This window comes from Taurulus bubalis, assembly GCF_910589615.1.
Source record: "Taurulus bubalis genome assembly, chromosome: 10".
Lineage (NCBI taxonomy): Eukaryota > Metazoa > Chordata > Actinopteri > Perciformes > Cottidae > Taurulus > Taurulus bubalis.
This window is the reverse complement of record NC_136598.1, coordinates 2086765-2113533: the sequence shown is the minus strand read 5'-3', so window position 1 is coordinate 2113533 and position 26769 is coordinate 2086765. Positions and strand designations below refer to the sequence as shown.

Below are 26769 nucleotides of genomic sequence, written 5' to 3'. Positions count from 1 at the left end.
TAATGACGCAGCAACGGCGAGGTTGGAGGCTTGCTCCACGGAGTGTCCGCTGTTTGCGCCCCAAGCCCCCAGCGCCTCATTTTCTTTTTAAAAATGGCACCTTAATTATCGCCGGTAATTGATGGGAAACACTGGGGATGAGATCATGTTGTTCTTTGAGCTTTAGAGGTGTTGCTGTTTTTTTTAGCTAGCTGTTTTCCCCTGCATCCAGTCTTCATGCTACGCTAGACTAACCACGACTAACTCTGTACTTGATACAGGCATGAGGAAGATATCAATATTCTCATCTTAATCGCAGTAAGACAAAATAAATTCCTTCAAGAGACATTTATTCAAAACACATTCTGATTTCTTAAGGTTTCATCAATTTCAAAGAGCAACTTTTTTGGCATACTCTGATAGAAGCATGCTATTTTTAGCTGACATTCAATTGTGAGATTTTACTTTTATTAGACATCCCATGAATCCAAGCAAAATGGTGGTAGGATACATATAGTGTATAATGTACATAACACAATGTAACATCTATGGTTATATGCACTTAATGGCACGAGCCCTGCATTGTTTCCCTCTGCTTTCCGAGATGGTACTTTTCACTGAAAGTCCTCAGGATGCGAGCACATGATTAAAAACTGTACAAACTGCTGCTGCTGTTGCTGAACTGTTACTGTTGAAGAGCTAGAAAAATAATCCGGTGGCCCAGCCTTTCCAGGGGTAGTGTGATATCTCTGTTGGGTAAATAAGGGGAGGCTCATATTCAGTGTACAGAGTACAGGGAGGTGTCGAGGGAGTCACTAAAGGTGTAAGTCTGACAGACGTTGAAAAGGCCAGCAGGCTTCTTATCTGTCCATAGTGAAACACACACACACACACACTAGTGTCTTTAGATCGAAACTTCGTATTCTCTTGTTTCCTGTGGAGAGAATAAGCACATTAGGTCACAGAGGGAGCTACTTATACAACACAGAGCAACACAACTTAAAGCGACTGAGCCTCAAATTTTCTAAAATTAAAGTACAAGTCAGTGTTGTTCTATTTTGTCCTTATTGTCAACAAATTCCCATGAAAAGACTATGTGTGTTATTCCATTTCTCAATCTACTGCATGACTCTTTCAGCCTCAAGCCCATTGTTTCTTCCTGAAATCTGATAGTGTTCATGTTCCTGGTTTTTCTGATCTCTGCCTGTTTTTTGTTGACAATGTTTTTGCCTGTTTTGACTGCCTTCTCGTGTACCCAACCCCTGTCTACAAGTAAAGACTGTTTGACCTATACCTTATCCTGTGTTTTTGGTTGAGCATTTGAGTCCTGTTTCTCCCCGTGGTTCACTGGCCATAACAGGACTAACTCACCTCATTATTCTTCAGGATTGCCAGCATGAAAGAAAAAGAATACTCAATACCAAGAAATAATTTCATTAGATAGAATGACACTGAACCCTATAAATAATGATATACAGTATATAGTCCAAGGGGATATACTACTATATTGGTAGAATGCAGTATACATTTGAAAGATCCAGAGTTCTTAATCATAGATACATGAATGTGCTTTATGAAGGAAATTATGGAGTTATGGAGATCCTCAGTCAAATATCCTGTTTTCTGAAGATTTGAAGTAAAACTCTTAAAATGACCCATTGACTTTGAGACAAAGGAACCAGACTATATCAACAAGATAGCGCCACAACATCAGAGAATCATGCAGGACCCTAAACCAGGGGTGTCAAACTCATTTTAGTTAAGGGACCGCGTGCTGCCCATTTTGATCTCAAGTGGGCCGAACCAGTAAAATCATAGCATAATAACGCATAAATAACAACTATTTCTCTATGTTTAAATCATTGGTGAAGGTTTTTGGACGATAAACCCTATTTTAAGGTATTTCTACATAAACTAGAAACATAAAGACCAAAAATTCAGACATCAGCCCACTGTTTATCTGCCTGGGCTCTCGTCTGCAGATTCCCTCGCAGTTGAGCAATATGTGTAGTACTGTCAGTTCTCTGATCAATAGTGTGCCTGTTTTTCAGTGGTTTGATCCCTGGTTCAGCTTTTTTTTCAATTCTTTTTTCTTCTGCAATTTTAACAACTGTCTCGCGGGCCGGACTGGACCCCCTGGCGGGCCAATTGAAATTGTGTTAAGCAATTCACACCAATAAATTACAACTGACATTTAGGGCCTTTAAGTGGGTTCTGCTCATAGACTCTGTATACAAAGTGGTCGTAATCATTGCAACGTCGTCAATGTGTATGTGGACTATGGTTTGGAAGCTTCAAGTTTGGCATTTTGGCCACTGTAATCTTGATGTTTGGATGACATTTTTATGCGACCACAATGTTGCAATTAACTTTCATGAACTGAAAACACACAGTGAAAGGGTTAAAGTTGTAAGATAAGACACGGACAACTTTCAAACTATGTAGTTTTAAGATTGACAAAATGTCAGTTTTGTGTAAAAGTGTTGCTTAATAGCAGGTTCAGATTACAAAAGCAAGTCTGGAGCCAGGAAGTAATCTGGAAAAACTGTCCACATTATGCTAAGAGCCAGAGGAATGGGTTCCTGCTGTAGCAGGTTAATCCAGCCATGCTGAAATACCCTCTCTGGTCTCAAACCAGTGAAGATGGGCATTGGGAGAGAGAAGCAATGAGGAACAGGGGAACACTGGAGATGGACAAATTGCCTGTAGAATAATGCACCAGGCCCAGTTAAACACATGTGAGCAAACGCTAGCCAACCCTTTGAAAGTCTGACATAGATTGACTCACTGTTGTCTCATAAACTGAGTTGTCAAATGTAGATTCTCCAGTGATGTTTTCATATGGTAAATTGGAGGACAGGGAAAGCTGCAGTGACTTCTTCTGGACCCTGAGCACAGACAGAGAATACATGCATGACAAAGAAGGAAAAATAAACATTTTATAATCCAATGTAGGAAGTTATTACCATCCTGGAATAATAACAGCAACATTCATGAAGTGAATACATCTCTTTAATACTAAAGGACAAATAAATCAAATTTTGAATTATTTTATTTTGTGTCATACAGTATGTTCTGGCTGGGTGACACACTGCTCTATTTTTTGTCATTGTGTACTGAAATCCTTGATTTGTGATTATATGAATAATTTCATATGCAGTGAATGTGTTGTTGCTCTGTTATGTTGTTCATGCTGTACATATGACATCTATTGTACTTCTGTTCATGCTGATAGAGTATCCTCCTCTGGGTTTTTCCTGATCCAATATGAGGTCCCGGGACAGAAGTTGTCATATTTGTTCAGATTGCAAAGCCCTCTGAGGCAAATTTGTGATTTTGGGCTATACAAAATAAATGTAATTATTTGAATTCATCCTAATCCTGTGACAGATATTTAAAAAATACATTTGACTAAAGATAGTTGCGAGTTCATTCAATTCAGCCAGAGTTGTGCCATTGTGTAGTTGCTTTGGCTAACATGTTAGCAAACAGTTGCCTAATTACTGTGGTTCACTCATGTAGCATCATTAGCATTCATCTGTCGTGCTTTTTAACACTTATCTGAAACTCACTCTCCTATAGCCTTGGTTTGGTCGCAACCAACTCCCGAGAAAAATATCTGGCTCTTTATCAGCTAAATGCTAAATCACCAGCTAATTGCTAACATAGGCAGCATACAGTGTGATACAATGAGAGTATAGTGCTAGCAATTATGCCATGCCTCTTAGCAATATTCACATTTACACCTTATATGTATTTGATTGCCTGTATTAATGGCAAAAGGTCCTCTTGTATGTTGTGTTTGTGTTTTTGCCCTCTACTGTAAACCAAATATTCCTTCCAGGGACACTAGATATGAACTGAACATAAAACCTGTTTTCTGTCTATTTTGCCTGTTACCTTTTTTTCTAATCATTGCCCAATTTTTGTTTATTCTAGTCCTTTTCTATTGATTAATTTATTATGTATTTACATGTGTTGTTATTATGCTATTATATAATACACATCTAACTAATTCCTTCTGGAGACAGTGCACCTAATTGAACTGTGATACAAAGGGAACCATACAATTGACAATAATTGATACAACAATTGATAATTAAATTATGATCTGTTGTCAGTGAACAGCTAAACATTTATAAACATGTCAACATATTTTCCCTTCTTCACTGATCATTTGAACCTACTTTGAGAAGTAGAGGTAGATCCCAATGATGATGAGGAGGAGGAGGATGATGATGATGATGATGGGGATGAAGACAGCAACTGCTACTTGGGCCCCCTCCATTCTTAAGTTTGTAGTAGACACTATTGGAGACAGAAAGGAACATTGAAATGTCTTCCAGCCTGACAGGTAAAGTGTTAACGTTCTGTATTTGTATGTCATGTTTTGGAACTCTCAGCAGAAGGTAGTGCATTAGCAAAATAAATCAAAGTTGTTTATTATAATTGCTGAAAACGTAAGGTAAAATTAATTTATTGGCATAACTTACCACCTAATCTGTTCTCGTCATACCCTGCAGGATGTGCTGAGAGGAATACAGTAGCAATGTGAAACAAGGGGGAAAAAAGGCATAATGAATTACAAAATTATAAAAAACTAAATAGTTATCAGCTCAACTCATTCTGGGTGACCTTTTCCGCCACAAAAGAAAATTCAACAAACGACTTCCCCTTGGCTTGTTGGAAGACGATGATGACACGGCTCTGCTGCGTTTTCTGTGTCCCTAGTGTCCTCTGTCTGTCCCTGGTGTCCTCTCTCTGGTGTGTGTGTGTGTGTGTCCTGTCTGCTGTGTGTTTGTCAAACTCATCCAGTGAAATACCCCGGCTTCCGCCACACTCATCGGCAGATTGTTTCGTCAGCTCGGTAGTAGTGTGACTCTCGGCCGCTCTGTGTCCGGTTTTGAGTACTTTTCTATTCCTGAGGTCATGACTAATCTATTTTCCCTGTGCCCAGGATATCCGTGCCTGCTGCGCAGCCCAGACACCGCTGCTCACGCTGCCTCATTTCCCTACCTGCGTTCACCTCCTGCCCTGCAAATCATCAGCTATCATTCAATAAAAAAAACATTCCTTTACCTACCCTGCCGTCTCCGTGTCTGCACTTGGGTTCTGCCTAAACCCACAGTAACACAAGATAAACCAAAATGCAAACTCCAATGGATAAGAGTTAAAGGTTTCTTCAGTAAAGTCAGTGAATATGGTGTTGTGTTTATACACCATTTCCATGCGCATGAGACATTTTGAGCACAGGAAAATAATTTTTGTAAGCATACAAAAATATATTTTGTAGTGAAATTATCATACAAATACTTAATTTGAGCAAATAAAAAAAGTGATTTATTTTGAAAAACCTATTGATTTATGCATTTGCTACTCTACTTTAAGTGTAGATTCAGAGGAACCCTCCCTGTATTGCCCTTGTTGCCTACATAATCAACTCTTTGCTCAATGGAGAAAATTATACTGGATACTAGGAGTCATGGTACTTCTTCCACTTCAAGCTCTGCTTCAGGGCCATTGTAAATTACTGTACATTAATAGTTACAATGCTGTGGCTGTGTTGCGCAAACACACAACAGCAACTTTCAAAAGAGGAGAAATAAGCAAAATATAGTGAAATATATAATCATTGTGTGCTTATGAGGATGTTAGTGTAAAGACAAAAATAGTCTTTTATTTACTTTAAATGAATTTCTCCACAAAATATATTATAAGCATGTAAAAAAATAAATAATTGTGCTCTCTAAATGTCCCATCACACGCTCAGGAATGAGGCAAACATGTAACAGCACAAGTGTGTATCAGTCCACTTTGAGGATGCACAGCAACTGGGCTGTGAATCCTCAGAGAAATCTCTCGGAAAAGTCTTCTGACAGGTTCAGTCTCTGCTCCAGTCTGGATGGTTTGTGCTTTGATCAGAGTACAGGCTCAAACTAAAAGCCACCCTTTTGTTATTTCTAGCTCTAGATTGGAACAATTTTCTTCTAAATGTTAGGACAACTAAATCCAGAGTCATTTAACAAATAGAAAAATTAAATAACACTTTTCCTCTCCGGCGTCTCACTGTGAGTGATGTGTTGCTCCTGCTTTTGTTTAGCTTAGTTTTTTGTTTTGCTAAAATTGTCTTCCAAACTCTGTCTTCTGGTATAGACGCTAAATAAGGGAGAGGATTTGACTGTCCAAAAGCCAACAACAGAATGTAAAGTCATGTTTATGATGGCATTTTTGAGTCAGTGTGCACAAGATAATGGCTAGTTCCTGCAAAAGACTAATGCCATCCTAAAAGTTACTATCAAAAGTTTAGGAAGCTTTTAAGAAGTTTTTGAAAGCTGCCAGGAAGTAAAAGGAAGCAAAGAACTAGTCTCGCTTGTGGTTTTTGCGTAAGGTTAGAAGCCACTGCAGCAGTTAACACTGGCAGCTCTAGAAGAATGACCCTTTATAAAGAAATTGAATAAAATAAATGGGATGTTGTAAAAAGTTGACACCATGACGTGCACTGCTGTGCATCAACAGTCTGTGTAACTAGCAGGGCGAGGACACAGCTGAGAACAGAACTGACACTTACAAAGATGAAATGTTCATTCTGAACATATTCAGTCCAGACCTCAAGAGCCACAGAACCGCCTTGGTCTTCCATACATTTAACAGTTCACACCTGTAATCTGCTCAATTTCCAAATAATGCCAGACTAGACATGTTTAATTCTCATTTTCTAATCATACTGCACCACATAATGAAATTAATGAACCATATTAATGATACACCGGATCAGTCCATCGGAGCTGAACTATGTATGTATTATTATATAGTATATACTTATTAATGGTTGTATAAGGATGTCAAATAAATATCATGGCCTTAAATTAGATCATAGCCTTAAATTAGATAATGTATTTTAAGAAGCAAACAGTTTGACATTATATCTAACTGAAGTTGACCTGCCAATGCATTGCAGATATTAGGCTGCAGTTCTGTACCTTTGCAAACAGGTGGCAGTCCACTCCACTGGGATGGGTGTCCAGGGACACAGTGGAGTACAGGCTCACCCAGCAGCTGGTGGCCGGTCAGACAGGAGTAGTGGAGAGCCTCTCCAGCCTGGAAGTGGAGCTTGTTGGAGCTGGGGATCCCATAGGTCGGTGTTCCAGGGTGACTGCAGGGCTCGAACATCTCAGCTTGAGTTAAAGAGCAGAAACATTTCAGATTGACCGTGTAGGAAATTTGCATTGGAACCAGATATGATAATCACTATTGATATTTCTTAAGAATAATATTTCTGTCCAGACTGCCATCAAATTAGGTATGACAAATTCACGGTCTGCAGTGAATGACTTTCTTTCTAATATCATATTTAGCAAGATAATAAATACCATTCTGCACAAGAACTGTCAAGTCCAACAGGCAGAATGCCATGAAATCTGCTGAGGACGTTAGCACTCTTCAGAGGATGACTATGGGTTCATCTTGTGAGATGATGTTCAGTAATCATTTCAAACACTAAGGTACACTTAAAACAACCCCTGAGAAACTCACTGTAGAAAATGTTGTGTGATTGAAAAATAATCGAAATATTTTAATAAAACCTGCACAAATTACATTAGCATAAGGTTACACAAAGACTGAAAAAAGAAGGAATTGTTCAAACTCTCGTCTGAGTTAAACTCCTATTGTTATCAAAGACAGAAACTGTACTTTGATTGTATGTGTGTCTACTTACACTCCATGCCGCATCAATCTCTGCATGCAGTGTGATTGTCTCTTTACAGAAGTTACAAAAAATGTTGGTGATAGCATCTGCCATCTGAAAGAGGTTCCAGGTGCTACAATCTGAGAAGCATACTGAGGCCAAACTAAGCATCACTTGGCTGATTTGCAGGTCAAAAAACCTTTAGACATGAAACTGACTAAATACTATCAATTAGCTTCGGTCTGGAGAATTTCCTTACTGTATAATGTAACAACTGCATTCTGTGACTGATATGTCAGTCTTGGACCTTCAAAGTCACCTAATCTATATGCAACTATATACTAGATTCATTATTAAACTGAATTGTGCTAGTCAGAAATTGGCACACAAACTGCAACAGTGATTAACATGAAGAAAATGACACACTGTCATGTGTACCTGAGTCTATCAAGTACTCAAAGAAGGTGAGTTGAAGGAGAATTGCATGAGGAAAGACAATATGTGTGATAGACAGTTCCACGTTCACATTATTACACATCCTTCTCTGCAGTTGTTCGATTCTGAATAATTTTTGGAAGTACAATTTTGCACTTTTTTAATTTTTTATAATTGTCTCTTGCTCATGATCTCCATCTCATGCATAACAATGAACTGGCTTATCTTCTCCAAAGTAATTTCCGTTGTCCGGTTAAATTAATTATTAGTCAGTGCCATCAAACCATATGTCTCAACCTAGAAAGTAGGTGAGGAAGAGTATGAGACCTTCATGCAAATGAGGTTAATGCCTTCAAGGCTGTTTGAAGAGGAAATTATATTTTAATCAGACTGACACACTTTTAGCTTGCCAGCTGAATCAGAAACAAAGGAGAAGCAGGAGTAAAAATCACAAAAAGACCGAAAACATTTCCATCACAATTCCTTACTAAAGAGATAAATTCATGTAAATCTGATACATAAGAAATATCTCTAGTAATATATAACGTATTTTAATCTTTGATAACAACTTTTTTTAACAGCTCAAATTTTGTGCTTGACAGTTTTATTGGTTCATTCTTGTCAGTTTGAAGGCGAAAAGATTCCGGCCATATTGGACACTAAAACAATTCAAAACCAGACAAATTAACTTCTCTTAATGATATAAGCTCTTTAAAACTATGTGATAAACAGCATTATACCAACACCAGACTAAAAGACTGAAGGGTGCAATGTTAAATATTCCAACAAACAACAAACATGATTATTTCTCTTCCTTGACTGGACGGTTCATCCATCGACGGGGAGACTGTAGCCTCAAATATCATTTTGAATCCCAGCCTATGGGAAGAATGTGTGATCGTCTCTAAACTAATTCAGAAAAAACAACTAATTCAAAAGATGGAAGAGTAAGAAGTTAGCCTGTAGGAACGTTTCAACAATGGTTGAAATTACCTGTTAATTTAACAATATGAAGTACATTTCTCTTCATCATGTTTTCCATAATCATCTGATCCCACATCATACATTTATTTTCCTTTTTCTTGTAAATTAATACAATTTCCATAAAACCCCCACTATTTAGCATTAGTAAAGCATGAATAAACACTTAATTCATCATTTATAAAGCATTGTTCCAACATGAACACTCATTAGTAACGCATTAGTATGCAATTCATAAACACAGTTATAAATGTTTTATTCTTAATTAATAAGCTTGACGATTGGGTTTTCATACTTAAGTATTAAGGACTTATAGGTGATTAATACGATAATTTATAAAGTGTTGGTAAATTATAAAAAAATAATGTAAATGCCATTTATTCATGCATTTATTTATACATATGATTTATATATGCACAAATGGTTAGGGACTCTGTTAACATGCACTTTATAAACATGTTTTAATACTGCAATTTATGATTAATTCAGGTAGTTACTTGTCGTAAGTTAAGTATTTTCTGTGACCCCATCTAAAGTGAGGACCTATGCCTTACAAAGCATTTATAAATGTCACGATTAATACAGGTAGTTACTAGTCGTTAGTTAAGTATTAGTTGAGTGTTTTGTGTCACCCCATCTAAAGTGAGGACCATCTATGCCTTACAAAGCATGTATACGCAGTGCCTCAAAGCTAACACAAGTCTCAGTTATCTTCTCAACAGAAAAGGGAAATAGACACAACACAAAGTGATAAAGAACAGTAATATGAAGGTGATGGGGCGATGCCCGTCAGTGACACGAGTGGTGAGTATGTTTCATAGTTTGTACGTACACATCATTGATCTAGTCTGCCAGTATGATAGCATGCTAGCATACTGGCGCCACCCCGTCACCTCAGTTGTAAATAGACTAATCCAGGTGATAGCGAGATACTCATAATCAATAATTTGTACCAGCAAACTGAGAAACATGTCACCACTGGTGCCACTGACGGGCATCGCCTCGCATCACCTGGCCGGCATTATTTCTGGTGCGGGCCACGGTGGTGACACGTCATCAGTATGGGCTGCACGTTTACGCTAGGACCTGGTGTGTCCCACGGTGTCAGGTGAGAAAGCCTCAGTCCCAGCACCTGGCCAGAGTTCTTTCTGACCAGGCACCGTGGGACACACCGGGCCCTAGAGCGTAAACGTGTGTCCAATCAGAAATAACACAGGCCAGATGATGTGAGGCGATGCCTGTCAGTGGCATGAGTGTTGAGTATGTCTTATAGTTTTTTGCCACATACATAATATTGATTATGAGTATCTAGCGATCACCTGGATTGGTCTACTTACAACTGAGGTAGCGCGTGCTGTGACTAATGACCTCTAAGGTTGCTGGCTAGCAAACGAGTCACAGCTAATTCTCATAATCAATAATATGTATGTGCCTCAAACTATGAAACACTCATGTCAGGCATCACGCCCCATCACCATCATATTAATGTTCTTTATCACTTTGTGTTGTTTCTATTCCCCTTTTCTGACTTTTGTTAGCTTTGAGGCGCTGCTGGCCTTTCAATGTCATTTCTATATGCGTTGTAAAGCATAGATAGTCCTCACTTTAGATGGGGCCACATAAAATACTTAACTAACGAGTAGTAATTACCTGAATCGATCATGAATTGCAGATGTTAACCATTAGTCCATCATCTATAAGTGCTTAATAATTGTTTTGCAATATGTATGACTTAATTTACAAATGGGGAATTATCATTTATAAAGTATGAAAACCCAATCATGAAACACATGCTTATTAATCAATAAGAAAATATTTATAACTGTGTTTATCAATTGCATATAATGAGTTACTAATAAGTGTTCATGTTGGAACAATGCTTTATAAATTATGAATTAAGTGTTTACTCATGTTTTACTAATGCTAAATAGTGTGTAGTTATTATAAAATGCTACCCTTTTACCTAGATATTTTTATAAACCTCACGTTGCATAATATTACTTTAAATGAACATGTGGAGAGGATGTGCTAGAGAGACAGAACAAAATAAAAGTAAAACCAGCTTTTAATCACAAACCTCTTTTAACCTCTACAGAACAGTTTCTCTCTCATGTGCACACAACATATTTGCAATATTTTAAAAATGTCACACACCTGGCCAACCAGACTGTCTAAATGAAATGGAATGTCTGTCTTATCATTTGAATTTGGTTCCTGGTCTAACCACAAAAGGCCAGAGAAACCCTAACTCGTACGTACGCAGGCATCTCGGCAGCTTTTGGTTCCACTTGGGGCCCATTGACCCTCGGTTGAAGCAGGTGAGCAGGCTGTTTCCAGACAGAGTGAAGCCCTTGTTACAGATATACTGGATGGTTGAAGCCACGGTGAAATGGGGACCTGACAGCACACGCCTGCTGTGTTCCACCTTTCCAGGGTCAGCACAAGACAACACTGGATGGACAAACAAGGAAAGAGAGTTGGTTATTGTCAACCAACATTTTCTGTCTTTCTTTGTCACCCCTCGACAGAGATGTTACTTTAACTTTATTTTGTCACGCCCCACTTTGGAAGAAGACAAATGTTCATGCCCCACCGCCCTAACAAAAAGTCGATCTCCGTGATAGGCTTTTCTACTTTTTTTGTTTTGGCAAAACAGCTAGAATCTGTGATTCTCCAAGAAAAATAAAAGAATTGACAATCTCCCCCCCTCGCGCCGCACCCCACTAGAGGGCCCCACCGTTTGAGAACCACTGCTTTAACTCACATCCGCAAACTGTACAATTCACACTCATGTTTACCAAAGCAGCTGGTCTGTAACACTGTTCCTAGTGAAAAAGGGATCAGAGAGGTAAAGATGTACGAAGTATGAGCAAACACGTAGAATTATGAAGGTGCACGACAGAATCAACTATATATAATCAAACACAAGCCAGCTAGTGACTACTTATGATCAGATTCCACTTCCCCGCTCTATATGAAAATAAACACGTACATCATTTCCATTTGCAGAGACCAACAGCAATGCACTTCCTGTGCCTTGCTTGCTGGAATTGAAAGAAGACATAAATAAATATGGCCTAAGATGTTTGACACACTCGTAATATATCTCTATGGGATTGTCAATGTTCGCAGACCTCACGAACGAAGCCACTGTAGGTCATTCGGTTGAGTTGCCTCTTAGCAAATGGCTCTGAGTGAATTTAACCCATACAGCTCGATAGACCCCCATAGGGGTCTGCACCTCTTTCCCCCCGTGTTCCAGTAGTCGTAGGAACCCCAAATGAGTTCTTATACTTGTGTTATTTTATATGATGTTTTTCAGAATTCTATTGCAAAATGTTTTTATATTTTCAAAAAGAAAATCAGTTTTATACCATATTTTGATCATAACTATGAACATCCAGCATGGTATGAGCCAGATTCCCCCAAAATGCCTCCTCGAGCGGTCCTCGAGTTTTTCAAACTATGGTTCAGGGCCTTAACAACATCCCACATACTAATAAGACACCTTTTTTTAAATAAAACAAAGCATTGGCATGTTAGGAATGAGTTTGTCAAATAACTGTCATTTGGTTCAAAAATGGAAAAATTACTTATTTTATGGCAAAACATTGCCCGATTTGGGCATGCTGGGAACCGAAAGGTTCATCAGCTTCCGCGCTTGCTGTGTGACATGGTTTTAGAAATGTGGTCCGACCGGAAGGCTTCAGGAGTCAAAAGAGTCCGGCGGTAAAAGAAAAAAAAAGACTCCGGCCTCTTTGTGACTTTACAGGTACTAATAGGGGGTTTATATGGACGTATCGCTTTGTAAGACTCCCACAGCGTTTACGTAATTAAACTTAACAGTTACTTTAAAAAAATGTTTTGACCATATATCTCTTCTCACAAGGGTTACAGTATTGTAACAATGTAAATGAAGTTAAACAACCATCTGGTTGCGGAGATAATTAAGGAAACATTTAAACAAACTGTTTAACGAGCTTGGTGCTTATAAGGTTGTTCCCTCTGGTAATCAATGACGCTGTGTATATGTCTCTGGCTTTTATTATGAAAGATGAGAACAGAAAGAGTGTAGCTGTAATATGTTGCCATTGACAATGTTTGAGCAATACAAAGTTTGATGCCTTGGTTCAGACAACAGAGTCTCTGTTTTTATTGTATTACCTTCATAAGTATCAGCACAAACTCCTAACCCTCAGCTACAACAGCATAGGCTGTTTGAGAGAGCTGAAGCTTTGGTCATGTATTTTCCTATTACTCTTTTGTCGGGGATGCATTAGGACGTTAAAGTGCAAGTTTCACTATAAAAGATATGTGGAAAGATCCCTGACCACCTTCACCCAGGGGGCAGGTGGTCAGATCACAATGGTTGTTTAGGCCAGGTGTAAACAGGGCAAAGTGAAATACATTAAAACAATAAAAAGTAATATATTGGCAATATTTACATAACAATCATTGGTAAGTATCAGACAAAATGAGGAACACAACATGTCGATAAAATACCAGCTAAGTACTACATAAATGAAGTACCACATTTTCATTTCATTCTGGCAATGGTTTATGCTACCACTCTCCTATACTACTCATAGTACCTAGATCCTTCCGTCCATCAGTTATCATCATCCATAAGTCAACTTGTTTAGCTCGTGTACAATATAATAACAGCTATGAATAATTTAGTCGTGTGTAAATATGCACTCTGCATCTCAAACTGAACACCTGACATCAGCCACTGTTTTTCCATATCTCTTATTTTTGTATAACGATCTCTTTCCCTGAGTATTTGCATTTTATATAAACTGAGGCTAATTGTTAACGTTTGAAAAAGTTGCTTGTTTTTTCACTTTTTACTGAAATAACCCCCAAACTCTTTATGCAGCTCCTTATTTGTAGATATCTACAAAGTCCCCTCTTTGAGCCAAAATCATCTTTAGAAGAATCATAAAATGTTTGCTCTATACTTTTTTAATCTTCTTTCTATACTTTTTTAATCTTATTTTTGGACTAATGTTATTACATATAACATATTTATTAGCATTATTCTGGTGAGATCTGCGCAATGTTTTGCCCTAAAATATAACACTTTTATATCTCACTGTCTAAATTTCAGTGAACTAAATATATCCAGATGACTGTTAGCTCAGATTTGCACCAATTCATCTTGAAACCTGATATCGTTGAATAAAAATAATGTTTCAAATAAATCTAACAATATAGGGGCTGAATAAGCACTGCTACACAATGCCATCTGCATAAAAGGAACACCTCTGTTCTCTTCCTCCAGCTTTAACCCCAACAATCCTCGGGATGGATCTAATAGAAACTGCACGTGACAGTTTAAAGAAGAGTGAGATCAACCCATTGTAAAGACTGAAGCCTGTAGTTCTGAATATATCAGGCCAATCCAATTCAAGAACCAGTTTCAAAATCCAAAGGATTCCAGAGTATGTAAAACAAAAAACACTCCATAATCCTAATGGGCCTGTAGCTGGCAAAATAACTACTTGATTGACTGAACTAGGCAACTGACTTGTTAACCTAACTCAGCCTCAGAATAAACCTGTGTTAACTAGGTGCCAGTTTATCAATTTAGTTCTTTTAATATTCACCAGAAAAAAAACCCTGTCTAACCGAGGAGGCTTTTCTAACTACGCCCTCTATAATCGGAGCCAAGGAAGATCAGTTCTTCCATACTAACAGGAGTGTCTGAGGTATAGGTATGTGAGCAATACTCTTCCTGAGGGTAGTCATCACAGGTCCGGGTTCAGTTTTAATACCTGACATCACATATTTGGCATCATTTTGCTTTAACTGTCTTGAAAGCAGTTATTTTGACTTTTACTCACTTTTGTTGAAATTAGTTTTGCGTTGCAGATAACAATAATACTAATACTAAAGACATCATAACATAAAAAAACAGAATTATGTCGGAAACAAAAGTGTTGAACAAACCACAATATATTTTAGACTTTAGATTATTTATTCTTTTGCTTTGACGCTAGCTCTGGACATATGAGCTAGTCACCTGGAATAGTTCATCATATAAGATATATATAATTATGGGCATCATTATTGTTGAGGGGGTAATTCCAGGTCACTACGTCATGAGGATGAGATGAGTGCAAAGCTTTCATCAAAGCAAAAGGCCTTTAGCTTTTGAATTCAAAGGGTTAATGGGAAGTTCTCCAAGGTTACACAAGTCCTCGGCGGATTAAGAAATGAGTTGACATCCAGTCAGGCCTGTTCCGGTTCCAGCAGGAGAAGGGGCAGCTGAGCCAGAAACACAGGATGGAAGTCAGCTATGTTGGCTGCCAGTGGGGCTGGTCACTGGCAGCTGTGTGTGTGTGTGTGTGTGTGTGTGTGTGTGTGTGTGTGTGTGTGTGTGTGTGTGTGTGTGTGTGTGTGTGTGTGTGTGTGTGTGTGTGTGTGTGTGTGTGGTAACCTTATGAAAATCAGACTTATAGATTTATAGACTCACTTCCTGAAGTGGCTGCTGTAGAATAAAATTGATGCAAAGTGTCTCTGAGAAACAATCAGCCATTCTTCTTGTAGTTCATAACTGTAACGAGTAGTTACGTTTTCATATTTTAACGTGGTTAAAATATATCAAAAACGTAGAAAACTGTTCTGTGTCTGAAATCCTTCCTTCATTCATCCATTCACCAGTATTTTCTTCATAGCAGACACTCCATAGTTAATTCATAGTGAGGAGTAAATTTAGAATTTGGGAGACACAACTTTATGCATTGCTTTGTAATGTAAATACCATGGGAATTTGAAAGGACTTTATAATTCATAATGATAATGTTTGGACTGTGTCATGAATGAATAACAACTCATTCATTCTCATTGCTGTCTCAAGTCGTGCTTCTGGGTTTCTTCCTGTTCTGTGCCAGCACATTTACTTGCAAGGTGATGAAGCTGTTTGACTAGTTAACCAAGGCTCACAAAAAAGGTTGAAAAAAAAAGAGAGATCTTGTTGGATTTGTCTGACATGATATATCAATATCATCTCCTACATATGTTTCCTAGTTGGTGAAACAAGTTCAATGGACACTCTGGTACTAAGCTTGTATGCTCTCAAGTGGAGGATTCAGTCCACTTGATGATTCAGATGATTCACCTCTTTCACAGCTCGGTAGGTCGCCGCTCCAGGTGAGGTCCCATTGGCACATGAGAAGCTCAGCACCCACCACCTGATAACTAGGGTAACACTGGTAAGTCACCACGGTGCCCTGAACCAGCTCAGGGTGAGATGAACTCTTCCAGCCATTCGAGATCTCAGGAAGCTCGGGGCAGGTGTCATTACGAGCTACTTCTGCAGGTGCGTGTGGGGGGAAGGAGGGGTTAGAGAGAGACAGCAAGGAAGCGAGAAAGGCAGGACATTAAGAAAATGTAAGGTTTGAGTGAGATAAAGATACTAATGTCAATCAGTCTCTCTCTGCACTTTGAACACTTTGGTTAATCGCAATACATTTTAACTGCTGGCTAATCTGAAAAGACGTTTCAGTGTATTCCTGATCCCCTGAAGAAATGTTCAATTACTTTCTGGCCTCTTCTACTTTTACACTGAAGAAATAGCTAAACGTAAGTGTCACAATATAATGAAATTCATTCTCACAGAGATTTTCTATAATCATGGATTGCGGTTTTATCTGGACCCTGGAGCTTCCCAACACCTACTGCTATTGTCATTATTATTATTATTAGTTACATTGCAATTAGTATTGCATATCATCCTACTACTACTCATATGAATAATTTATGTCAAATGCATTGAATGTGTTGTCACTCTGTTCCTCTGGGTAGAACTCACTGATGCATTTCTGATACACCAGAATAATATTAGATTTTAGTCATAAACATTAAAGAATGACATTAAAGAATACTTCAGCATTCTAAGAAATATACTAGACCAAAAGTGAGATGAGAAGATGGTGGAAGTACAGAGCTGGAATCAGAATGTCCATGTGGTTGAGTGATCCATGGGCACTGCTTCTATGGCTCACCAAAGAAGTGGACTATGAAGCCATTGCCGTAGCCGTAGACGTTGGTGGCAGGGTCAGACTGGAACTGGATGGTGAGGTCTGCTGTGGAGGTGTAGAGCTTAAATCTGGACTGTGATCCTCCATACTGACCCAGTACTTTAGCTGTAAGGTCATCTCCGTCATAAAAGGTCAACAGATCATTCTTCCCGATATTCAACCTGAAACAGCAGACACACACACAATCACATATGTGTTTATTGTCTGCCTCAACCAGCTTTAGTAATTTTGTTTTGTTTTTATGTGCATAAAAAAAACAGGTGGATATAGATACATTTCACTTTCAATTCTCGCAGTGATTGACATGGTCACAACCTACAGGTCAAACACCACCTCTGTTCACACCTTACAAATACTGACCTCTGTTGTCCCCAACAGATGTCTGACACAACATAACGTTAATAGTACACCTTGCAGTACATCCTTGCATTTTTTAAATGACAGTAAAGAGGGCAACGACAACTCCAGGTCAAACCAAGGTCACCTATTACTGAGACAGACGGTTACATAGGTGGCTGTTTCTGGCAAATCGTAAGATTAGCAGTTCCTTGGAGAAGACACTCAACCCTGTGACTTTGTTGTATGAATGTTTGTAAAAGTGGAAAGGCATGACAAAAATGCAGATCCATTTAATGTATATCATTCACAACGGGCAGCGTGGTTCCTGTTCCCTTGCTCCTGAGAAATGAATTGTCAGGATAGTAATGTGACTATCGACAAGGTGAGATCTTGTGGTTCACATCACATTAAAAAACAAACAGAATTTCCATTTTAAGAATATTCTAAAACATCTGAGATGATATTTCTTGGCTGATGGAGACAGACACAGAGCACAACAACCACAATGTTAACAATGATATACAGACATTTCTGTCTATGAATCAAGATTACACTGACTTTCACAGTTTCCCTGTCAAAGTATTTGTGCCTATTTGACCAGAGCCTATAAAACTGGAAGTCTTACAAACCTCAGAGCTGTTTAAAAATGTCACCTGAGATAGCTTAAGCTCTTTGCACAGAGAAGATTTAGAGCATGGAAGAAATGGCTTAGCCAGAATAAAGCAGTGACATGCTCTTTGCTGTCACTAATTAATCACCAGCGGCTCCTGATAAAACTCATTAGCCAGCCTGAGATTGAGCTATTTATCACTATGAGAATGCCAGAAAATCAAAGGTTCAAGAGGCAGGGATTGAATCGGCACATTGCAAAGCCTGACAGAGGATGACATGTTTATTTTTTTTTCACAAAAATGTAAGGAAAGGACTGAGTGAGGTAGTGAACAGACGAGATCTTGAGTGGAGAGTGTTTGTCTTTCCACTGGCAGAACCATTAGTCCTCACTCACTCACACCAGTATATAATGTCTCTCAGGGAAGAGAAATGGTCCTAATTTGTGGTCTGAAATTCTGACTGTCATGCAGGATTTTTCCTCAGGTGGTCCCAGCTGGTGTGAAATGATACAAACATTTACACAAATACTGGTACCTAAACAACATACACATAATGCTAACCTTAAAATCCTACTCTTAAACACATCATTATAGGAGAGACCTGACTTCACCTTGATGAGGATTTTGTTCATCTGAAGATCGACAAAATTCTCACAAGCGAAATCAAATGTGTGTGCCGTCTTCTAAACCCATTGCGTTCCATGTTTATTTGATTGATAACGGATAAAGCCTCTCACCTGCTCAGAGAGCGAAGAAGATTGAGAAGTATTGTCGGCTGGCTTCAAATTTGTTGTGATTAAGCTAAACAAGGCTTTGAGAAAAATCAATCAAAGCCTCCATTCCCTGGCACTAATTTGATTTAGTTCAATTTGAAACAACAGGGCTGGGTTTGGCCTTGCCCATGGGACCAGATGCCAACACATTTACCCCAACTATTCACTGGATGATCTTTTATTTCCATCTTTCCAAAAGTAAGAAGGAAGAGGACGGTTTCAACCAAATAGCATAGGAGTAGGATGCGCTTTGAACCATTTACCGTGGTCACTATAGGTCCAAATATAATGCCCATTGTTGTTTGCTATTATGGAAACAAAACACGTCTGTAAAGTCACCCACTAGTTTGAGACCTCCGTTTTGGCCTACAACCCACATTAAGCTGCCGTTTTCCTTTAATCATCATGCTCGAGTGGAATTGAGAATTACATTATATCAATTAACAATTCTCAATTCCATTCTAACAGCGAGGCAACAGGGATAAGGCACAAAAGACCCCTCCATGCCTCGTACTACTAGACTGCATGCTTGATCGTTACCTCAGTGAGTCCGTTACTTGTTGGTTGACCAACCTGCTACGTTGATTTGAATTGGAATGTCCGTTGTACAAGTTCTGAAAAGTGATGTGGATTGTGGAAGTGCCTTAAACCGTCATTCTCTCGAAATCTCGCGATTTATTCGCGCCACGGCGAGATAGACACGTTTGAGGCGCCGCGAACAGAATGTTTGACCTGGGGCGAACAAAGCGAAGGACGCGGTGCGAATTCGTATGAGTTGAATTCTCCCAACTCTGGCGGAGAAATCGCGTGACGCAAAGTTGCGGCAGCCAATCAGCGTTGAGAAGCTCTGCCCGTCACCACCGCCGTCTCCCCGTTTCTGAATGAAACTGCTGCTGCTCCGCCTGAACCAGCGCTGGTAGGGGCTTCATTGAGACGCTGTTGTGGGACTACGAATAATATTATGAACCCAGACACCATGGAGTTTGATGTTCCGACATATGTGGAGTTTACACAAAAAGTATGACGCAGAACTAGTGGTTATTTCCATGGTGGATGGCATAATCGGTATCGTTTTACGGAGATACGCGAGACGCAGTTCCTGGAGGAGTCGGTGAAATTCACCGAGCTGTGTGCGGCTACGGATGATGTTATGAACCCAAATACGAGGGCGTTTCATGTTCCGACATGTTTGGGACTTCCACAACAAGTATAAAGCAGAACTAGTGGTTATTTATTCCATGGTCGATAGCGGAAATGAAAGCTTCGTCGCTTGTCTCTCACAGAGGCAAGCAACAGAGCTAAGCCACGCCCCCTTCGCGCCGCGATTTTTCGCGTTTGGTGTGAACACCCTCGTTTCACTCACGCGAGTAAACTTCCGCGGTGGACGCGAGAGAGAGAGAACCTCCCACTTGGGCCGCCTTTTATACCCTGTTGGAGGCGGACTCCCACCAGGCAGCCATTTTAGGCTGGGGACCCAACTGTTGAGTGGGAGGGTCGTCACACCATGGAAATCTTAGTTTTAAGTTTATTCCCATGAGCGCTCTTCAGAAACTGAAGGAAATGCTTTTTAGGTTTTTCTGCAACTATGCAACAAACCGCAGACGAATCCCGCTGTTTACACTGAGCGCATGCCAGTGTACGCAAACGATCATAGGATATGGCAGCGGTCCCCAACCACGCGTGGTCCGTGGATCCCTTGCTACCGGGCCTCACAGAAAGGATGAATGAAAAAAAATGTTGATTGATTATCAAGGTCGGATGTTTTATTTTGAAAAATTACCGGATACATACGTCCGTGCGTCTGAACGATATACGATACCCCAAAAATTAAACCCACAATCTAGTGACTGACGGTGGCCTTAAAAGTATGTTTCAGAGCAACTCTGCCGGTGTTCTGCATTAAAATCAAGGCAGAAAATCCTAAGATCGCCAAAAAAGCACTGAAGACCCTGCTTCCATTTCCAACATCCTGTCTTTGTGAAGCAGGGTTTTCTGCAGCAACAGCGACCAGAACTAAGTTACAGAGTAGACTGACAAAGACAGAGTAGACAGAGAAACAAGCTTGGTGCTAAAACATTTGCGTGTACTGAGACCATATGGTTTTAAAACATGTTAGTGTGATGTAGCCCTACTGAAATCACCCGCTCTACTGAATGAACAGCAGCAATTACTTATGTTGACAGACTTCCTTTCAAAAACCAAGGGACTGACTTATCGGGCTCTGACACGGTGGGGTGTGTTGTTCGGTGTCTTTACCACGGCACAGGAAATACACACGTCCATGCTCACACTTGCACCCTCTACTCCACATTGCAGCTGCTACAGGATTGTGTGCGTTTGTGTGTTTGCGGGGGGGGGGACTGCCAAACAAACCCTCCCTGATATAATTAGTTTTCTCCGCCACACCTAAGTAACCTTTGTCTGTGTGGGCACTTTACGCGTCTCATTCACAAGCCAAGCGCTCTTTTATTAGCAGCATGTTGTGTTTTTAATGCGTGTTACCAGTCATGGTGAGGTAGTTCTTTGTAATCTTCAAACTGCGCCGCTGTTAGGAGTTGAGGACTGGTATACGCACAGGAGATGATGATGTGGGTTTAGTGATGATTCTCATTTGAGGAGGCCAAGGAAGAGGTTGATCCTAGTGTGGTTTCATGCATATCAAAGGGTAAAGAGTGAGGAGGCGGATCAAACTGCACATGGAAGGCAGATACCTACACTTGAATGTCCACCATGATCCTCTTGTCCTCCTCAACGTGGATTCCCCAGATACAGTCCTGGCCTTTATCGTAAGCTTCAGGCCAGTTAGGAGACAACACCACTCCAGCTGAGTCTGTGATCTCGCCACTACACACAGCTGGAACATACGCACATACACAACCATGGACATTTAGACAGGCGATGCTGAGGTTTATTTAATCAGCACACATACAGCAAAAAGGGTTGGTGGTCAAAAATCGTGGTTACAATTTCTAAATTCAATGCCAAAACATTACATTTTCAATAGTTTAATACTTCAGTTTTGATCTTTATTAAATAAAAGATAGACCATAGAATATACAGTATCAGTACATATTATGTGCAGCCACCATGTAATACGCTATTGTATCTATTATGTCTCTGGAGCCATGTTGCCTTATTTTAACTTTAACAATCAGCCATTTCTCCTCCACTGTCGCTCTTTCAAAGAAAGCAGTAGGAATATATAGAAACAGGGCATCTGACAAACATTCATCTCAAAACGCCGCACCGTGTCGCACCAGTTAAGACATTCTAATAGAAAACAAGGCAATCAGGCAAACTGTAGCTGACTTTGCTCGCACCACATTCAATTAGGACAAGGTCAAGAGATATTTGAAGAGTTGTTTTTAAAAAAATGGGTTTTTATAGAAATATTTGAACATAATTTTTTGCCAATTCTGTGAGCTATGTTTTAAAAACACTGCGTGTGTGAACATTTTGTTATTTTGCTAAATATTGGTTGTTGTCATTGTTTTTCAATACAGTAATTTCTTGCATGTTTGTTGACTGAATAACATGGCAGCATAACTTGTTCTTGCGTCCCATTTAATTTAATTAAATTATACTGTGATTTTGTGTGTTTACAGACAAGGTAAAGTTGGACCCAACCTGCAGAACAGCCCTGACAACTGCTGAAATGTCTCTTAGCAAGATATTGACCCATGCCTCTCATTTAAAATGAATCTTGTAAGCTTATTGCCTAAAATAAAATGATAACGTAAATTATATAAAATGTGATGTATTTAATGAAGATTTGGATGAGTCACTTTATTTCAACAATACAGGCATACGGACCTCTGCAGGCAGGCTCGGTCTCGTTCCACTGGGGATTCTTGGGGTCCATGCATTCAATAGTGACAGATCCCTGTTCCAGGGTATAGCCAGGGTCGCAGGCAAACTCCACCACAGCTCCCACTGCCCAAGTGTTGTCGCTACTGGTCAGGTTACCATACTTCACGAAAGGTTCGTAGCAGTGGCCTGCTGCAAAGGCTGTGGTCAAAGACATTTTCAGTAGCGGAAAGGACTGAGATTTTACCATTATTTTATTACTTAATTCAACAACAGTGGCGATGTCAACACATGCAGAGGATGCAGATGTTGTCAACCAGTGGATTTATTTTTGGCTTCAATATCCATGAAGTTAAATAGACACACATAATTGTCCTGTATTACACCAGATGTTTGGAACAGCTGATTTAATCCCTTGTTAGTTGTAATTAAGATGGATTCTGGATGTTTGTAATACTTGTGAGATTTATGTTTTGCTCTGGAGATAATAATGTCAGTCCGAAGCATTATGATCTGTCCATAATGAAGTCTCTTTTTTCCCTTTGGGCCTAATCCCATTTGTGGCAGTGAAGCAGAGGCCTAAACAAATTACGATGATCTCATTTCCAAGTGGTCCTTATGGACCAGAAGAGAAGTGCTGTCGATCTGATGGTGAGTGCCGAGACAAATGTGAGGGAAAAAGATATGCGAAGCTAAGTCATTTCTCATTAGATGAAACTTGCTATAAAATGTATCATATGTATTCTAATGTATAAGGTTATGCTGGTAGAAGGTGCAAGTTGATATTGTGTGACCAAAAGCAGCTAAAGATGTATTGGGAGGAATCTATTGAGAGCCTCTAACTGAGATCCAAAAAGATCCAAAAGACAAAATTAGGTACTTTTCACACAGTTATGGATGTGTTGCACCCAATAATGTGTTTATTACAAAAGCTGCAATCTTCTATGCGATGAGCAAACACAATGTACCATTAGAACACTGAGTGATAGTTGCTGGAAATGGCCTCTATACACCTATGTAGATATTTCATTAAAAACCAGACGTTTCCACCTAGAATAGTCATTTACCACATTAACAATGTATAGTGTATTTCTGATTAAATTAATGTTATCTTCATTGAAAAAAACAGTGCTTTTCTCTGAAAAATAAGGAAATTTCTAAGTGACCCCAAACTTTTGAACGGTAGTGTGTGTGTATATATATTTTGTAGACTTAATACTTACAATATGCAATACTGCTATACTATACTGAATATTGTTTTGCTACTAATACATTTCACTTCATAATATTACACTTATATGCCATAATATGTATAATGTACCAGTCTTTTTATTTGACCATATTATGTCATACTGTTATACCACTTTACTTTGAGGAGACGTCACTGTTAGTCTAGAACACTGAATAATGTTTCCACCAGTAAACCTGAACATGCACACCTCTCTCTGTGTGACAGTGATTATAACCGCATAACTATGTAACTTAGATTATAATTAACTGGAGGATACACTTTTTCCTTCACGTAGATCTTAAACCCTTAAATATAAACAGGAGCCCGGCCCCCCTACGGAGGAAACTCATTTCGTTTTTTTTATTAAAATAAAAGTTGGATAAAATCTCCACTTGTCCTCTCCTTATATGTAGTCAGGTGTCAGTAGGTAGAACTTATATGTAGTGAGGTGTCAGTAGGTAGAACTTATATGTAGTCAGGTGTCAGTAGGTAGAACTTATATGTAGTCAGGTGTCAGTAGGTAGAACTTATATGTAGTCAGGTGTCAGTAGGTAGAACAGTGCCGCTGACTCGCCGCTCTCCTGTCTGACGTCACACGCTGCCATGGACTCTCCGCTGCCAGTAATCTCACTCGCTGTCTCTCCAACAACGTTAGCTAACGTGTTAGCAAGCTGACTAGCTTGCTATTATAAAACTGGTGGGAGGGAAATGAAGCCGCTGTAGACATCTTAACACTGATTGGCCAAGACTCGCGACGTCAAAGATCTTCTCTTCACGACCTTAGTTTTTTTTCCGTGTCCCACTCCAATCTCAGAAACGGCGGACAGTTGACCCCCCCCCCCCCCCCCCCCCCCTCCCAAAAACAAAAACTCTTCGGATCTACGTGATTCACGTGGATGACATATTTTGGTTTCAAAACGGCGAAATTTGCCGAAAGGTGAGGGATTTTCATGTCTGATATAGTAAAACATCAAGATTTGGCCTCACAAACTCTCATATAAAAACACAAAAATATCAAAACACAAACTATTGTTCTGTTATTTAAATCGCGGATGTAAATTTAAATAAGTCAGGTTGACTTATGTGTGGCCTTACATGGGAAACAAGCAGTGTTCTCCAGGGGGAAAGTCCTGTGTTGATCATGACCAACCCATCCACCGTAACCTCCTCCTTCGACAGACTTTATCTGGATCTGTCTGTGTGTGTCAAAGACCAGTGCAATGCCAAAGACCAGTGCAGTGCTCAAAAGGTAACGGACAATGCAGTTTTGTTGTAAATACAAATCATCTTTAGGAGACTAGGCTGGTTAAAACACATTGCCAGTGAGAATACGAGAAAAGAGTTCCTACATCTCCCTTTATTACCTTTTTGAAACACAGTCCATCCGCCCTGCACCAAAGTATTTTTTCGTTTTCTGTTCATTGTTCGAAAGAGCTTTTCACTGCTTTCATACAGTCCATCCCACACTTCTTTTGGTGGTCACATTGCGCTTGATTACTTGAATTGCTGGAACTCTTGACCTCCATTCACCAGACGCCGTGTCCAGCCGTTCACGCTTCAGCTTTTACACTATATTCTGGAGGATTTGGTGTGTGTACAGTTTGTAAAGCCCTCTGAGGCACATTTGTAATTTGTGATTCGGGGCTATACAAAATAAACTAAATTGAATTTAATTATTCTGTTGACAGTCAGAGCAGGCCAAAGTTTCTCACCGATTCTTATCTGCTCTGTTTTTATTTATGTTTATCATGAATGCTATCTGATGGGTTTTGCTGCCATGTTTTGCCCATGTTTCTCCAATTTTTGACATGACGCTAGCATGACACATGCCTTGTCAACACATGCTATACTTGGATTATTTTTGCTCTGGTGCTTACCTTGGTACCTGATGGCAATGCCAGTGGATGTGCCTGTAGCGTCTGTAGTCAGCTCGGTGTAAAGATGCCGGGACTTGCTGAGTAGACCTTCATTGGGAAGATACTCCACCTCATATGAGTCATACAGGGCAGCTGCATCTATGCTGTTACCATTTTTGATCAGCAACCTAGAAGAATGGAGAACAACAAATAATTTGACTCTTCCTGCTGATGTAATCAGTACTGGGCTACCTTGGAGTCATGTGCTCATTTTGTGTTTCTTCTGGAACATGTTTACATTCTTAGAACAGCTAGGGTCCCCTAATTAGGGGACCCTAGGTGTTCTACAGCTCAAATGACCTTGATATGAATACCAGACCCTATTTTCCTTGATCTCTAACGAAGCCGCAACTCCTTGCCTTTAAAGAAATTATAATTATGATGTAACTTATTTTCTGAATAAATATGATCAAAAGTCAAGAGTGAGCAAAAAATGACTCCTCGATTGCTCCCGGAGTTTTTTAATTATATTGTTCGGTGCCTTCCCATCATCCCTCAGAGTAATACTGCACATCTTTAGAAAGATTAAGAGCTAAAGCATCTACATATGCAATAATAATCATAATAAACAAATGCATTTACATGAAGAAGCATATTCTGCCCAAAAAACGTGTTTTTCGGTTCAGAAATTGAAAAATGACCTACTTTGACCTGAATCTTGCTCGCACAATAAGGTAAATTACCTTCTCCTTTCGTGTGTTTCATCTAAAGATCAATGAGATTGCATGACCTCAACGCCCCACACATTGGTGTCTTCGCAGTGCGAGACACCAATACTGATCAGACAATGCTCTTACTGACACAGTCTCGTAGGTTAGAGGGAAGTTAAAGTGAAATCTGGGGAACTTATGAGTGTTTTAAAAAAAAGTAAACCACCACGTATCTTCTTACAGGGGTTACAGTATTTTAGCAATTTCAATTAATTAGATTGGAACTGTAGTACAGTTTTAGTTTAAAAAAAAACA

At 39.4% G+C, this 26769-nt stretch overlaps 1 protein-coding gene across 1 annotated transcript in view; it reads right to left on the bottom strand.

Moving 5' to 3' along the window:
- Window positions 1-678: 678 nt before the first annotated feature.
- Window positions 679-26769, bottom strand: part of sez6b (seizure related 6 homolog b) — a gene marked incomplete at its 3' end in the record, with an annotated part of 158689 nt that continues 132598 nt past the window's right edge. Inside the window, 12 exon segments of the mRNA XM_079225089.1 lie at window positions 679-725; window position 728; window positions 2768-2867; window positions 4167-4287; window positions 4473-4508; window positions 6960-7154; window positions 11342-11533; window positions 16206-16400; window positions 17092-17288; window positions 21566-21704; window positions 22664-22858; window positions 25766-25932. Of these exon segments, the coding sequence (XP_079081215.1) occupies window positions 679-725; window position 728; window positions 2768-2867; window positions 4167-4287; window positions 4473-4508; window positions 6960-7154; window positions 11342-11533; window positions 16206-16400; window positions 17092-17288; window positions 21566-21704; window positions 22664-22858; window positions 25766-25932 (1585 nt within the window).